This window comes from Orbicella franksi, chromosome 5, assembly GCF_964199315.1.
Source record: "Orbicella franksi chromosome 5, jaOrbFran1.1, whole genome shotgun sequence".
Classification (NCBI taxonomy): domain Eukaryota; kingdom Metazoa; phylum Cnidaria; class Anthozoa; order Scleractinia; family Merulinidae; genus Orbicella; species Orbicella franksi.
In genome coordinates, this window is record NC_138149.1 from 4,344,918 (window position 1) to 4,359,484 (window position 14,567).

The window sequence follows — 14,567 nt, forward strand, 5'->3', positions numbered from 1 at the left end:
TTGATAATGCAGATTCAAATAGACATGACGTAATATGACTGACCACGAGCTGTGTGGGAGAGGTTTAGCTTTCACTTTGGAGTTCCTGATTTCCGTGTTGATTGCGGACTGGTCTTAATCGTGTTGCTGCTTTGCTGAATTGCTCCTGAATCTTTCTGTGAGTATGTGAGTATATATAGTCTCTAATACTGTCCTTGTTGCATGAATTTCAGACAAGCTAGACGGAATTTGCAGTCAAAATCCTTTTGACGCAAACGACCACACAAATCAGTAACATACTTCATATATAATACAGTAGGACTCTTCACTTATAGCGAAAAACCATTATCAAATTAACTTCTATCGGTAACTGTTTCTGTTTTGCGAAATCTATCGCCCGTTTGTGAAGAAATTTCTGCAGCTGAGGCCATGTTGCAAAGAAAGGAGATCAACAGACTGAGTGTAGTCATGTGACTAGAAATCGACTCCTGTGGTCTCACAGGGTTTTTTAATCCTGGTTTTTCTGATTTTAATTCGAGATTAATTGATTCGTGAAGTAGTCAGAATACAAACTATTAAAAGTCTCTAGTTGATGGAAGTAAGCGTTCTCCTGCCGCTTCAAAGTTCGATTTCACATGAGTTACATGCAAATTACTGAGACAACATTCCAAAACCTCTGGAACAAGACTGCAACAAACAAGGATGGGGAAAAATGTTTGAAACCTAAGAGTAGCTTTAAATTTGTAATCAATCGTTTTGATTGTAGTGGGCATTTTGCAAGAAGAGGAAAACTTAAACTAAACATTGAACATTTTAGAGTTCCGAATTCAACTCTGTTGACCAGTCGTGCAGTTCAACTATTGTTATGTATTTTTCTACCTTCGCTCAAGACACGCATTGCATACCAATATGAAACAACACATCTAATAGTAGTTCTAGGTCTTACTTTTCAAATCATCACCGTCTATGCATGGAAGCTGAAATTGTCAGGGCTTGCCTATTTAAAGCTACAGTTACACTGGTTTCCTGCCGACAGCAGTTCTATCTACGTTTGTAAAAATGCCATATTGTCAAATTTCGGTCAAGTGTAGATCACCCACTGACACTGGCTAACTATGTAAAAACCTAATTGTGTGGAATCTCATTTCGACCATTTCATTTCTAAGCTTTTCGAACATTTGTTTGAGTGGGTTCAAATATTATTGTTGGTGTAAACGGAGACCCCTGTAAAATTTACACTGTCTCTTTGGTGATAATTCTAACTCCTGCATTCACACGACATGTATGATCAACTTTTAAAGAAAATTTAACGAGAAATTGGATGCCGATGCATTGGGAACTAAAACTCCTATAATTTACGCACCGCAAGACTAATGAGGATTTTAAAATAGGCTCAACGTCTTGTGATTAACAAGAGCTGTGCGGGACACTGTGGTTTAGCTTTCACTTTCGAATTCTTTCTTCTTCCTTCACTGATTGCAGACAAGTCTTCATTGTCTTGCTACGTTGCTGAATTGCTCCCGAATCTTTCCAAACCGTGAGTATATGTAGTTCATAATACTGTTCTTTGCTGCATGAATTTCAATACAATACACTTTATTTATCCCCGGTGATGATTAAAGCAATAACTGCTTATGTGGCCATGCATTGAAATAAAGAGAAAAATAACAGACGCTGTGTCCTACTTCTATTATAAAAAATTTCCAAATGTTTCTCAAATTGTGTCCTAAAAATCGTATAATCGCTAAATTTTATCACTGAAAAGTTTCGGAATAACCATTCCCCATCGCTCCCTTAACTATTTGGCCCATTTTCCCGATCCATTCCCACCCGTACCTCCCCATACAGTATATATATGTTAAAAATATACAAGCTAGACGGAATTTGTTTGCAGAACACTGTCAAAATCCTTTGATGCAAACGAGCTCGCGCACAAATCAGTAATATACTTCATATATAATACAGTAGTACTCTTCACTTATAGCGAAAAACCTTTATCAAATTCAACTCTATCGATAACTGTTTCTGTTTTTGCGAAATATCTCGCCCGTTTGTGAAAAAAATTTCCGCAGTAGAGTCCATGTTGCAAAGAAAGGAGATTAACAGACTGAGTGTAGTCATGTGACTAGAAATCGACTCCAGTGGTCTCACAGGGTTTTTTAATCCTGGTTTTTCTGATTTTAATTCAAGGTTAATTGATTCGTGAAGCAGTAAGAATACAAACTATTAAAAGTCTCTAGTTGATCGAAGTGAGCGTTCTCTTGCCGCTTCAAAGTTCGATTTCACATGAGTTACATGCAAATTACTGAGACAACATTCCAAAACCTCTGGAACAAGACTGCAACAAACGAGGATGGGGCCGGAGAAGTTTGAAACCTCAGAGTAGCTTTAAATTTGTGATCAATCCTTTTAATTGTAGTCGGCATTTTGCAAGAAGAGAGAAACGTAAACTAAACATTGAACATTTTAGAGTTCGGAATTCAACTCTGTTGACCAGTCATGCAGTTCAACTATTGTTATGTTATTTTTCTACCTTCGCTCAAGACACGCATTGCATACTAATATGAAACAACACATCTAATAGTAGTTCTAATTCTTACTCAATTATCACCGTCTATGCATGGGAGCTTAAATTGTCAGGGCTTGCCTATTTGAAGCTACAAGTACACTGGTTTCCTGCCGACAGCAGTTCTATCTACGTTTGTAAAAATGCCATATTGTCAAACTTCGGTCAAGTGTAGATCATCCGCTGACACTGGCTAACAATGCAAAAACCTTATTGTGTGGAATCTCATTTCATTTCTAAGCTTTTCGAAAAAATTTGTTAGCGTTGGTTAAAATACTGTCAACATAAACGGAGTCCTCTGTAACATTTACGCTGTCTCTTTGGTGATTAACTACTTTATCCTCACGACATGCATGACCAACTTTACAATTCAAGGAGAAATTAGATGCTGATGGATGTCGAACTAAAACTTACATCATGAAGGGATTTTTAGCAATTACGGCGGCGACGCCAAGGGAATCGCCTTGTAAAAAAGAGATTTATATGTCACCTTCGGCTGTGTAGATCTGTTCAGTGCGCCTATTGGTCTAAACGCTTGCTCAGGCTAAATTTGCAATGACAGGGTTCAATTCCAGAAATAAGATACGAAAAATTAGCCATTGTGGTTCACGTTCACCCAGTGAGAATTTTGCAGATGACAGGTAAGAAATGTACAAAGATTCAAAATCCACGTTCTGGTTATTAAACCTACTGTTTGATGACGTTCTCGTTGGCGTCGCTGTCTTGGTTTGCTAAAATGCATTTCCGTTCCATACTTCGATATCACTATTTCCATGATTTACAGACTTGACATTAAAAATTACGGAATATTATTATTTGGATGTGTCTCGCAAGGACTAAGAACTACTTACTTCACGGATGTGACTGGCTAAATTCGCAGATCTAGACCGTTTTACTTTCTTCATGCGCCGTGGGAATGCTGCAGGCAAAAAATACAAAATCACTTGGCTTGTTTATGCGAAAATCAAAAACTAAATCAATTTGCACAGGTGCAAAACGCACAGCAGAGGATTGAAGAAACATCAGATCGATTGAATGTGAAGCTCTTCGGAGCTCAGTCTTCAATGAAGGTCGATCGTACGTTGTCTATAAAAGGTCCGTCAATTCTAAGCCCGCTCACCCCCTCCCCCGAGTTTGTTGTTGGTTCTCGCCTTGCTCTGAGTGTTTTTCTCCGGGTTCTCCGGTTTTCCTCCCTTCACAAAAACCAACATCTCCAAATTCCAATTCGACCAGGATAAAGGACCTGCATGAAAACCAGCTAAGGCGGATGTGGCTTCCTCTCTAAATATTGTAATTTATTATTTATTTTATTGTTTATTACTTTTCCTACCCCAACTTTTACTGTTTCTTTTAAATTTCGATTGCCCCCAACATGAAGAGGTTTAAAAACTGGCCGATAAGCCTTGTTTGAGTCCTGCACTTTTCAAGTGAACCCGAGCCCTACTAGAGTCCCCGTGCAGACGAAACATGGCGGAAGGAGGTTTATCTCCAACCCAGATCCCCCACGGCCAAGCAGAAGGGAGACTAGCCTCGCTTTGTAGCGTCAAACAGAGTGAAATCTGGGTAGGCGATTAGAAGGAAGCCTTAGCGACAGTTTTAGCGATAACTGAAACCCTCGCTATCTCAAAGCAAAATCGATTTCTTTTGAATTTTTCACCGTGATACATTGGGTTGAGCAGCAGCTCTCGTAAGGTCTGACATGAATGGCTTGAGAAAATTAACAACAGGGGACTAAAACAACAGATTTCATATTGAGGTTGATCAGGCACGAACAAACTAATCGATATTCTTTAGTCAGTTAGGGGCTACACAGACTAGACATTTAAATGTCGACAACTATTTGTTATCGACAACCTGCCTGCGTTGCCGGCGTAAACGGGGTAGGGGAAGAGTTAGGGAGGAAAAAAACGGAAGCAAGAAGGAAAGAATTAAGCCGAGGAAGAAGGGAAGAAGGGAAGAAGGGAAGGAGGGAAGGAACGCCTGCTGACATGCTTTAAGAACCGGGATTTTTAAATTACGCCCACCAATTTCGATGTAATCCGATTTCATCAACTGTCAATTACTGTCAACAGGTTCACCAATCAGACACTAGCGCGCGCTTATCGGTATAACTGACTTCCTGTAGGAATTTAGTCAATTGAAATTATTTCCTGGAGTGATTAATTATCGAAGGGTAAAAAATGGGAATATCTCAACACTAACAACATAAGAACCATGAGATTATTTTTAGCCTGGAAATGTCCTCTACTCCCACGAAAAGCTCGAAAATAGGGAATAAAAATAAGGAATACGGTTGCAATAATCTATGCAGGTTCTGAGGTATCGAGTCTGGTACAAAAGCGGAGAGCGCCAATTCGAAATTTTATTCAAAAAGCCCAGAACGAGACGGTGTAGGCCGACTGTTGTTCTTCCCTTGGGTTCGCAGTCACAACAGTGACATGTCCTTTGTCGGCTGGCAAGAACGAAAACTGACAAGACTTCAACGCAATAAAGACAAAAAACGACCGAAAACTGACGATAACTAGGTCAGGAATATTTCTTCCCGTCCGTTAGACAAAACCGAGACTCACGTACTGTCCTCCGGACTAAAACACTCAGTGACGCCTAAACGGATACTGACCGAGTCTATTGTATCTAGTGTTGAGGCGGTTCTGTCTCGTCAACGAGACTTATCAGAATCTGCCAAGGATAACATCAGAAGCAGAACTGCTTCCACGGTACAATCAGCCTCCATACCTGACAATGACTTGACGAAAGAGGAGCAACAAGCACTGAAACGACTGAAAATTGACATTGTTATACTACCAGCCAACAAAGGACATGTCACTGTTGTTATGGACAAGACTGACTACTTTGAAAAAATGGAAGCACTTGTTAACGACAAACAAACTTACGAAGAACTTAAACGCGACCCGGCGCCAGCACTTCAGCGTAAACTTAACAGCAAAATACTTACGCTTAAAAAGATTGACGCTCAACGCTACTATCGACTGAGGTGCTCAGTACCACAACCACCGAAATTGCACGGACTACCGAAACTGCACAAACCTGGTATACCGATGCGACCTATAGTCTCATCAGTTTTGTGGGTCCCCTACGTATCAACTGTCTAAGTATTTGACGACCATACTGCCCGGGGGTGTACCCCCAGAAAACTTGGGTGGGGGTGTGCGGCCCACTTACCAAAACCCTTACCCTATTTATGACCAAAATCTACAATTTTGCTACCCTATTTATGACCTGGCCAAAAATTCGATGCCTTATTTATGACGGTTGCGGTTGGCACAGTTGCCCTAAACATAACTTATGAAGAGCTTTTGTCGACGGTCTTATTGATAATGATGAAAAAGTAGCTTCTTCTAAGAAACATACCCAATTCACGGCCAGAGTACTAAAACCATACCCTATTTAAGACCAAAATGGCCAAAATGAAGACCTACTGAAGCTGACGCAACGAACAGGAACCCAAAACCTGTTACTACAGTGACCATACCTTACATTAAGGGCACTTCGGAGACTATCTCACGGATCCTACAGCCCTACAGCATCCGAGTAGCCTACAAACCTACAAACTTACTCACCAACGTTAAAGACAGCGACGAACCCAACAACAGACAGGGAAAAGTTTACAAGATCAAATGCTCCGACTGCCAGGCTTCCTACATTGGTGAGACTGGCAGAAACCTTAACATGAGACTGACTGAACACAAACGAGCCACGAGAAATGGTGATGCCAACAATCACACTGCTGTACATCGTCAACTGACAAACTACAACATTGAGTGGGACTCTCCTCACTGCTTACCTACAGTACAAACTATTTTCAACGACTGACTCTGAAAAGCTGGTACACTAACATAAGACAAACACCTCTTAGCAGATGTCAACAACTACCGGCGCTTTACAAAGGACTTATCCACGACGGAAACGAAACCGACAAACGGACTTTTAACGGACCGACTTACTTTGACTAACAATAGACGGACCTAAAACCGACCAATTTGACTAACAATAGGCGGGTCAAAACCGAGCAATGACTGATGACAAACTTTACACGAGTCTTTCAGCAAATACCATCATGGCTCAACTGACCAATCACCATCAACGGACCAGACTTATAACATCATCGACTGACAAACACTACTCACTTGACTCTAAAGATGACTTCCGCTCAGGTTGTCGAAACGTTAGTCATGATCACCAACAAGAGTTCTTTTCAGAACTACCCTCACCCGAACGATCACACTATACGAAGTAGTAACATAGTTAACTAACATAGTTACTAGACTAACCACTGACTATGCCTATGGAAAGTTTGCGTTCGCCAGCAAAGGCAGAAATGAACAAAAGTGGGTTGTTATAGCAGGTGTTCTTCCTTTCTCCCAATCCCCCTCCTTCCATCCGCGCTTTGCTTCCCGTCTCCTTTTAGCGCCTGCTACGCAGGCTAATCGACAACTAAAAACCTAGTGTGTTAGATGAGTTGTCGACAACTAAACGCTAAATTTTTAGTCAACAACTAAGCAGTTTTTCTTTTTGAAAAGGGAAACTGCTTTAGTTGTCAGCAACTACGTTTGCGACCCTTTTTGCTCGTGCGTGGGAATCATTGGTTAGTTGTCGACAACTAACGAAACTGCGTTGTCAGTGGAAAGTGGTTTGAGCATGCGTATTGTGTTTTGAACATGCATAGCGAACGTTAGTTCCCAAGGCCCTAAGTTATCGTCAACTGACACTCCAATGCAACGAATGCTCGTCGCATTGGACAAAATTAGTTGTCCATAACATTTAGTTCTCGAAACAAACATTTCTCGACGACTGAATGTCTAGTCCGTGGAGGCCCTTAGTCCCCTATGCCTGGGCGTCATGTTCGAAATTATCGGCATATTGTACCAATTGTTGTCTTTCAATTAAAAGCAAAAATTAGAGTAGTTAAAACCGTCAGCTAGCAACCGTTCACAAAAAGGTTCTAATTGGCTAATAACACAGTTTCATTTCCTACGAAGGGCTGAAGACAAACAAGAGGTGGTACAAGCTGAAAATGGCCGCTTCTGCAATAGAATTCACAGAAGAGCAATTGAACTACTACAGGATTTGTTACGTTGTCACTGACATAATAACTGAGGGTCTACGATCAATTTTCAAGCAAGAATGGGATAATCGCTACAAGACGACGTTTGGAAAATGGAAAGATGAACCTAAAAATGGAATGGACTTTAAAAACGAGGAGTCTCCAGGAAACCAGAGAAGAAATGCCAAACTCCTAACTACCATGATTAACGGAGACAGAGCAGAATGGGATTGCACCATGCTTTTTTACGCCATTCTTTTCTCTGATTGTATCGGCCACGGTCTCAATCCAGTGGTCAAATCAAACGTAGATGGTCTCAGAAAGTTTAGGAATGAAGAGTTTGCTCACATGGCTAAAGGTCACCTCTCGGATGCAGACTTTCAAATTGCCATTGGTAAAGTTGATGCTGCATTTCAAGGGCTTGGTCTCTCTATCTTGCAAATTCAAGACATCCGAAATCAAAGAAGTTTTCCAACAGAGGAGCTAAGAAGGGTCTTGAGAAAGGTTGATGACCTGAGACAGGAACTTCAAGAAAAGGAAAAGAAGCTTCAAGAAAAAGGAAAGGAATTACAAGAAAAAGGACACGCACTTGAAGAAAAAGCAAAGAAACTTCAAGAAAAAGAAACGATAGTTCAAGAAAAAGAAGAAGAACGACAGGTCCTTGAAGATCAGTTACACAAAGAAATTTCCTCCTTTTGCATTCTTCCTCCTAAACCTTCACACGACGTCGCAAGTCGCGATTCTGAGGTGGCTGAAATTATGCAACAGCTCAAACAGCTCAAAAGCGCTAATGAAAACAAATTAAGTTTTCTATACCTCTCCGGGAATCCTGGAAGTGGAAAATCTCAACTGGCCGGCCTTGTAGCCGAGCGATTCTTTGACGAAGGTAAAGAAATTCCGTGTACTACTTCATTTGTAATGACATTGAATGCTGAAAGCCTAGATACCCTTCTGGAATCGTACGTCTCTTTCGCTCGACGACTCAAGTGCCCAGAATATGCAGTTACAAACACCCTTAACTCCAAGGATCGTACGACAGAAGAGAAGATCACTAATCTGAAGACGTTAATTGGCACAAAAATAGACCTTTACACGTCCTGGCTCCTGGTGGTCGACAACGTCACTAGCATATCACGTATGCATGCTCATTTATCGGAGTCTGGAAATGAGCAGTGGTTAAGGGGCCAATTGTTAATCACAACACAGGACACTGTGTCTATCCCTTTAACGAATTCTTTCATCGAACACATCTCAGTTAGCAAAGGTATGAAGCGTCGCGACGCCAGTCGTTTATTAGCAAAGCTTTCTGGTATAGATGAGAGCGAGAAAGGAAAAGAAGTTGCGCAAGTACTGGACTACCAGCCTCTTGCCTTGGCAAGCGCCGCCACCTATGTCAGACAGGTTCGGCAGAACAAGGCAACGTCTTATTTTGGCTGGAACGACTACCTGGAGAAGCTTAGCAAGGGCCAGCGAGGTACTACTGAGACAATCCTTGCTACGACTAATCCAAGCTATCCAGACTCCATGAGTAAAGCAACAAGACTGGCTGTTGAAAAGGCAATGACGTCCGACAAAGTGATACATCACACGTTCAGTCTCCTCTCGGTGTGTGCAACAACACCATTAAGTCTAGACATCGTGATCAGATACATTCTCAACGTTGATGACGAAATTAAAGATAAAGAAATGGTTGCTATGACAATTCAAAGGTGCTCATTACTATTATTTGGTTTGGAAGAGGAGGGTAGGGCCTGCATTCGAGTACATCAGATAGTGAGTGATGTCATAGATTCTTTGATTAGAGGTTTCCCAAAGACTCAACAACTTCGAACTGTAGATGTCACCGTTAAATCATTCATTCAGTTCGTAGAAGACGACCTATCAATAGGGTGGTTCGACCGCGATTCTCTTAAATACAGCAAGCACCTTGTCCCTCATTTAAGGACCTTGATTTCCAAGAATGAACATTTCTTTCGTGAACGAGATATTTCTCAAAACCCCAAAGACAGTGTAAGAAATGTTCAGAATGATCTGTCTTCATTTACAAAACTCGGGAAAATGTGTTTGACTCATAATGTATTCGACGCAGCAATGAAGTACTTTGACCTAGCGCTACAATTTGCTCACCGCATTGAAGAATATAATCATGACAAATACGTGGCAGAGTGTTACAGTAACCTGGCTACTGTACACCACACCCTGGGTGACCTGGAGAAGGCAAAAGAGTACCAGGAACGTGCACTTACCATTCGTCTGGAAAAGCTCGGTCCTGATCATCTTGATGTTGCAACGTGCTACAATAACCTGGCTGCTGTACACCACACCCTGGGTGACCTGGAGAAGGCAAAAGAGTATCATGAACGTGCGATTGCCATTAGTCTGGAAAAGCTCGGTCCTGATCATCTTGATGTTGCAACGTGCTACAATAACCTGGCTGTAGTACACCACACCCTGGGTGATCTGGAGAAGGCAAAAGAGTATCATGAACGTGCACTTGCCATTAGTCTGGAAAAGCTTGGTCCTGATCATCTTGATGTTGCAAGGTCCTACAATAACCTGGCTTTAGTACACCACACCCTGGGTGACCTGGAGAAGGCAAAAGAGTATTATGAACGTGCGATTGCCATTAGTCTGGAAAAGCTCGGTCCTGATCATCTTGGTGTGGCAAAGTACTACAGTAACCTGGGGGACGTACACCGCACCCTGGGTGACCTGGAGAAGGCAAAAGAGTACCAGGAACGTGCACTTACCATTAGTCTGGAAAAGCTCGGTCCTGATCATCTTGATGTGGCAACGTGCTACAGTAACCTGGGGGACGTGCACCGCACCCTGGGTGACCTGGAGAAGGCAAAAGAGTACCAGGAATGTGCACTTACCATTCGTCTGGAAAAGCTCGGTCCTGATCATCTTGATGTTGCAAGGTCCTACAATAACCTGGCTGTAGTACACCACAACCTAGGTGGTCTTGAGAAGGCAAAAGAGTATTATGAATGTGCAGTTGCTATTAGTCTGGAAAAGCTCGGTCCTGATAATCTTGATGTGGCAACGTACTACAGTAACCTGGGTTTTGTACACCGCACCCTGGGTGGCCTGGAGAAGGCAAAAGAGTATCATGAACGTGCACTTACCATTCGTCTGGAAAAGCTTGGTCCCGATCATCTTGATGTTGCAACGTCCTACAATAACCTGGGGGAAGTACACCGCACCCTGGGTGACCTGGAGAAGGCAAAAGAGTATCATGAACGGGCACTTACCATTCGTCTGGAAAAGCTCGGTCCTGATCATCTTGATGTTGCAAGGTCCTACAATAACCTGGCTGTAGTACACCGCACCCTGGGTGGCCTGGAGAAGGCAAAAGAGTATCATGAACGTGCACTTACCATTCGTCTAGGAAAAGCTCGGCCCTGAACATTGCGATGTATTAGCTGTTCACCATAAGTTAACCCAGCTTCAACAGATGATGGAGAGTATGTCCCGAAAAAAGCATGTTCATCATAGTGGTTATGTATGTTGCACAATACTTTGAACTGATACACTGGTTGTTGTTGGCTTGAAGGTTACAAGTTATGCCCACTAACGTTCTTATCTTAGCTACATTGTTCTTAAAATGGTTAATTTTTATGATTAGTCATGTTGTTAAGATTCTTTAGATGCATTCAGTTACCGTAACCCTATATTGAGTGCAGACACCATAGCTCGTAGTCCGTATCTAGCTAGGTATTGTGGGGCAGGATGACTGTGTTGAATTTTGTATAAAGGGTTCAGATAAATTCGACAATTATTTAAGCTGGTAAATTGTTTATTTGCAGTGGTTATGATGTCGGTTTTAGGGGAGTTGCACTTGAATACACATTTGAACACATTTCAGCGCTATTCTCTGGTTGTCTCTTCGCATAACCAACTGGAGTTTTTTTTGTTTTTTGTTTTTTGCCTTTTTTTCTTATATAATTTTTGATTAACTTCATTTTAATTTCAAAAATAGAGGCCTTATGTGACAGCTAGTCACAAAGTATATATCGAATAATTCAGAAATGACTCCCCCTTAAACTGTTTATTATGACATTCTCTTTTAAAACGTTGCTAATAAATCATAACATTCACACGTTGTAGGTAAACGCATGCACATGAGTTTCATTTTTTTGATCGCTAGCACGAAATTGCAAATGAAGTCATCTGCCATACAAGGGAAAATAGATTTCCCGCAAAGATTTTCTATTGTCCCACTATTGAAAAAGACTCCGGGCCTTCAAAGCAGTCCATGTTGCAAATTTTAGGCGCCTAAATGAATGTGTCTTAGATGACAAGACATGGAAGCTAGTTCCAAATACAAGTCAAAAAATCAATTCCTTAGACGTAAAGTAAGTGCATTTTTGTAAATAACTGTTTCACTTCCAGTGGAGTTACGGTGGTACTTAGAGAGAGACCGAAACTGCGGCAGAACTGCGTCTCATTATTCACGAATGTCTAGTTTTTAATCACTTTAAAAATTATATAATAGTGGTAATTTTTATAATCTCGAATTTAGTTTCGTCAGTTAATGGTAGTAGATGTAATTTAGCCCAGATTTTGAGAGTATTTTATATTTTCAACTTTCTAATGGTACTTTAAATTTTTCAAAATTTTACTCAAAGCTTATGTTGTAGCAGTTTAATTTTTTGAAAACTAGAAAAAGAAACCTTGAGGAAAACAGCTTTCGTAGTTGTTCTTTGTTTTCATATTATGTTCTAAAGAAACCATGTCTCCGTGCACACTACGTCGGAGAAATTTCAAAAACGGCGTTTTCACTCTGAAAACGCATGAAATGTTTTTCGTCCAAACTACGCCAGAAAAATTGAAAAACGCAACAATCACTGGTACATTTTGCATTTGCGTTTGAGGAAAGCTCGGTCAGGCAAATCACATGATCATCGTGACGTCATCGTTTTAAAAAAAGCTATGTTTGCAAAGTGTTTTCTGTCCTCACTGAAACGCAAAGCAGGCGCCAGTTTCAAAATCCTCCGGCTACGTTTTCGAAAAGCTCCGTTTTCGTGATGGATCAGTGTGGACAGTAGCCCTGACCGTAGAAATAAAGCTGCGTTTTCAAATTTCTGAATCCGGCGTGGTGTGAACGGGGCCTCAGCTGTATCGACGACGCGAGCCCTTAACCTAGATTTCCCTTCAAGTCGAGCTGCGAAAGCCGAGCTGGCAACGAGAAAAAGTTTTGAGACGTCCAAGAAACTAGATGTTGCCATGATAAAACGCATGATGTCACGCTTTTCTGAGTTTATTTTTTTAATTCAAACAAGAAAATAAGCCTCGCCGCTCGATTTATCATGCCGAATTTAGTAAATAAACGAAGTTGTAGAAGAATCTGTTGCAAACTCAAGAAATAATGCGAATGTTTACAAAGAAATGTATGCCAGGTTGCTAGCGTTGCCCTCTGGCATGTACTTCTCGGCTTGTAAAGGGGGAAGTTTGGGATCCCATATTTTCATGAATTTGCGGCAGAATGTTATAAAACTTCAGATATTTACTGATCTGGGCATGATAAATTGATCCGTGAAGGTGGTTTTTTTCTTTACATGAAAAATACGAAAAATCGTTGTCATTGCGTGACATAGTCAGAAAGGTTGTTTGGAGCAGCGGAGAATCCCTGGTTGCAAGTGCAGTCCGCATTTTCTATGCACGTAATCACTGATATCTCAATCCCCTTCGCGCCCTTGAGCTCATAAGGCCACATGCACTCGATCACTTGCGTATGAAAAAAAAAACCCGCAAATATCCTAATGTCCCAAAGATTAATTTCATGGGCTCCCTCTTCTTCTTAGTTTTCTGCACAACATGAAAGTAATGACAGCGATGCAACCAGTGATGTCACGGAGCTGTCTGGTTGCGCCATCATCTAGCGTCCTTTGCAGACGTTCTTATGGCTTGACCAGGGCCACTAGTTTGACTTGACTTGGCTTGGGCCTCTAATTTATCTATGCTAACTGTAAAGTGTTCTTACCCTCGTTAAATAAAGTTATTCTTCTTCTTCTTGACACGAACTTCTCCCCGACATTTTGCGGTGGGAGGATTGCGTGACGAGCCTAACTGGCGTCTGCGCCGGAGACTAGTCAAGTCGTCAGATCGTCACTAATTCTGGATTCATAACAACCAGCCGACATCAAACGGCTAAAATCTAAATCTTATTAATTTAAGGTACATCCAGGGTAAAATATCTACCCTTCAGTCTATAACTCGTTAAATTCCTGGGCTTATATTCCAGCCCGAGGCGAGAACTGAAGAAGTGGAGGTTTCTCGTCTAGTTCATTCATAGTCTGAGCTATGGCTCTTGATATTGATTCCAAGTTATTCTTGGTTTTCATGTGACGTAGTCATATTCCAAAATTAGAAATTATCCTTCCTTCTGAGGTTTTAGTTTCATCAGATAAAAGGCCCAGTAGAAACGTGACGTTTGGCAATGTTTTAGCTCGACAGAGTTCTTCTTTTTGTAACAGAGCACTCCAAGCTTTTGCGTTGCGTGACTTGAAAATGGCGGCCAGAAAAGACTGTCGCGTAGGTCAAAAGACGAATTATCGCTTTAGTTTTTGTTAAATAAACGGTGCTTGCACTAGAAGAAGCATTTATTTCAATGTGTCGGAGCACTAGAGTAAAAATGTTCGTTTCAATAGCGAAACTCAAGGACGGATGTTTTTGTTATTTTACGGTCGCCATGTTTGTGCCCCTCCGAAGGGCACAAACATGGCGTCTCCATACAAAGCTCTATAAATTTGGATGACACGCTTCTGCGAATAACGGGCGAATGAACAACAGCAGAAACCTGATTCTTGGCGAGGTTGTTTATATAGCAATCATCTATCATATCCTAGATTCTTGAATTTATTTATTGAATGGTTACGATTTTTAGTTTTGATCACATGACTGGTGAAAACCAAGAATACCAGACACTGCTGCAAGGAAACAATGAATGCCGAT

The 14,567-nt window shown here is 41.3% G+C and overlaps 1 protein-coding gene across 1 annotated transcript; it reads left to right on the plus strand.

The window, feature by feature from the left end:
* Window positions 1-1,466: 1,466 nt before the first annotated feature.
* On the plus strand, window positions 1,467-11,463 carry LOC145486653 (uncharacterized). Its single transcript, XM_081465355.1, has 4 exons — window positions 1,467-1,516; window positions 7,546-8,157; window positions 8,242-10,893; window positions 11,021-11,463. The coding sequence occupies exons 2-4, from the start codon at window positions 7,581-7,583 to the stop codon at window positions 11,134-11,136; spliced, it is 3,345 nt and encodes a 1,114-aa protein (XP_081321481.1). The 5' UTR covers window positions 1,467-1,516; window positions 7,546-7,580; the 3' UTR covers window positions 11,137-11,463.
* Window positions 11,464-14,567: the final 3,104 nt, after the last annotated feature.

Coding starts and splice junctions, on each gene's coding strand:
- LOC145486653 (XM_081465355.1), top strand. CDS start 7,581: ATGGCCGCTTCTGCAATAGAATTCACAGAAGAGCAATTGAACTACTAC. Junction 8,158..8,241: donor TCAAGAAAAGGAAAAGAAGC/TTCAAGAAAAAG, acceptor AAGAAACGATAG/TTCAAGAAAAAGAAGAAGAA. Junction 10,894..11,020: donor GGAAAAGCTCGGTCCTGATC/ATCTTGATGTTG, acceptor TCGGCCCTGAAC/ATTGCGATGTATTAGCTGTT.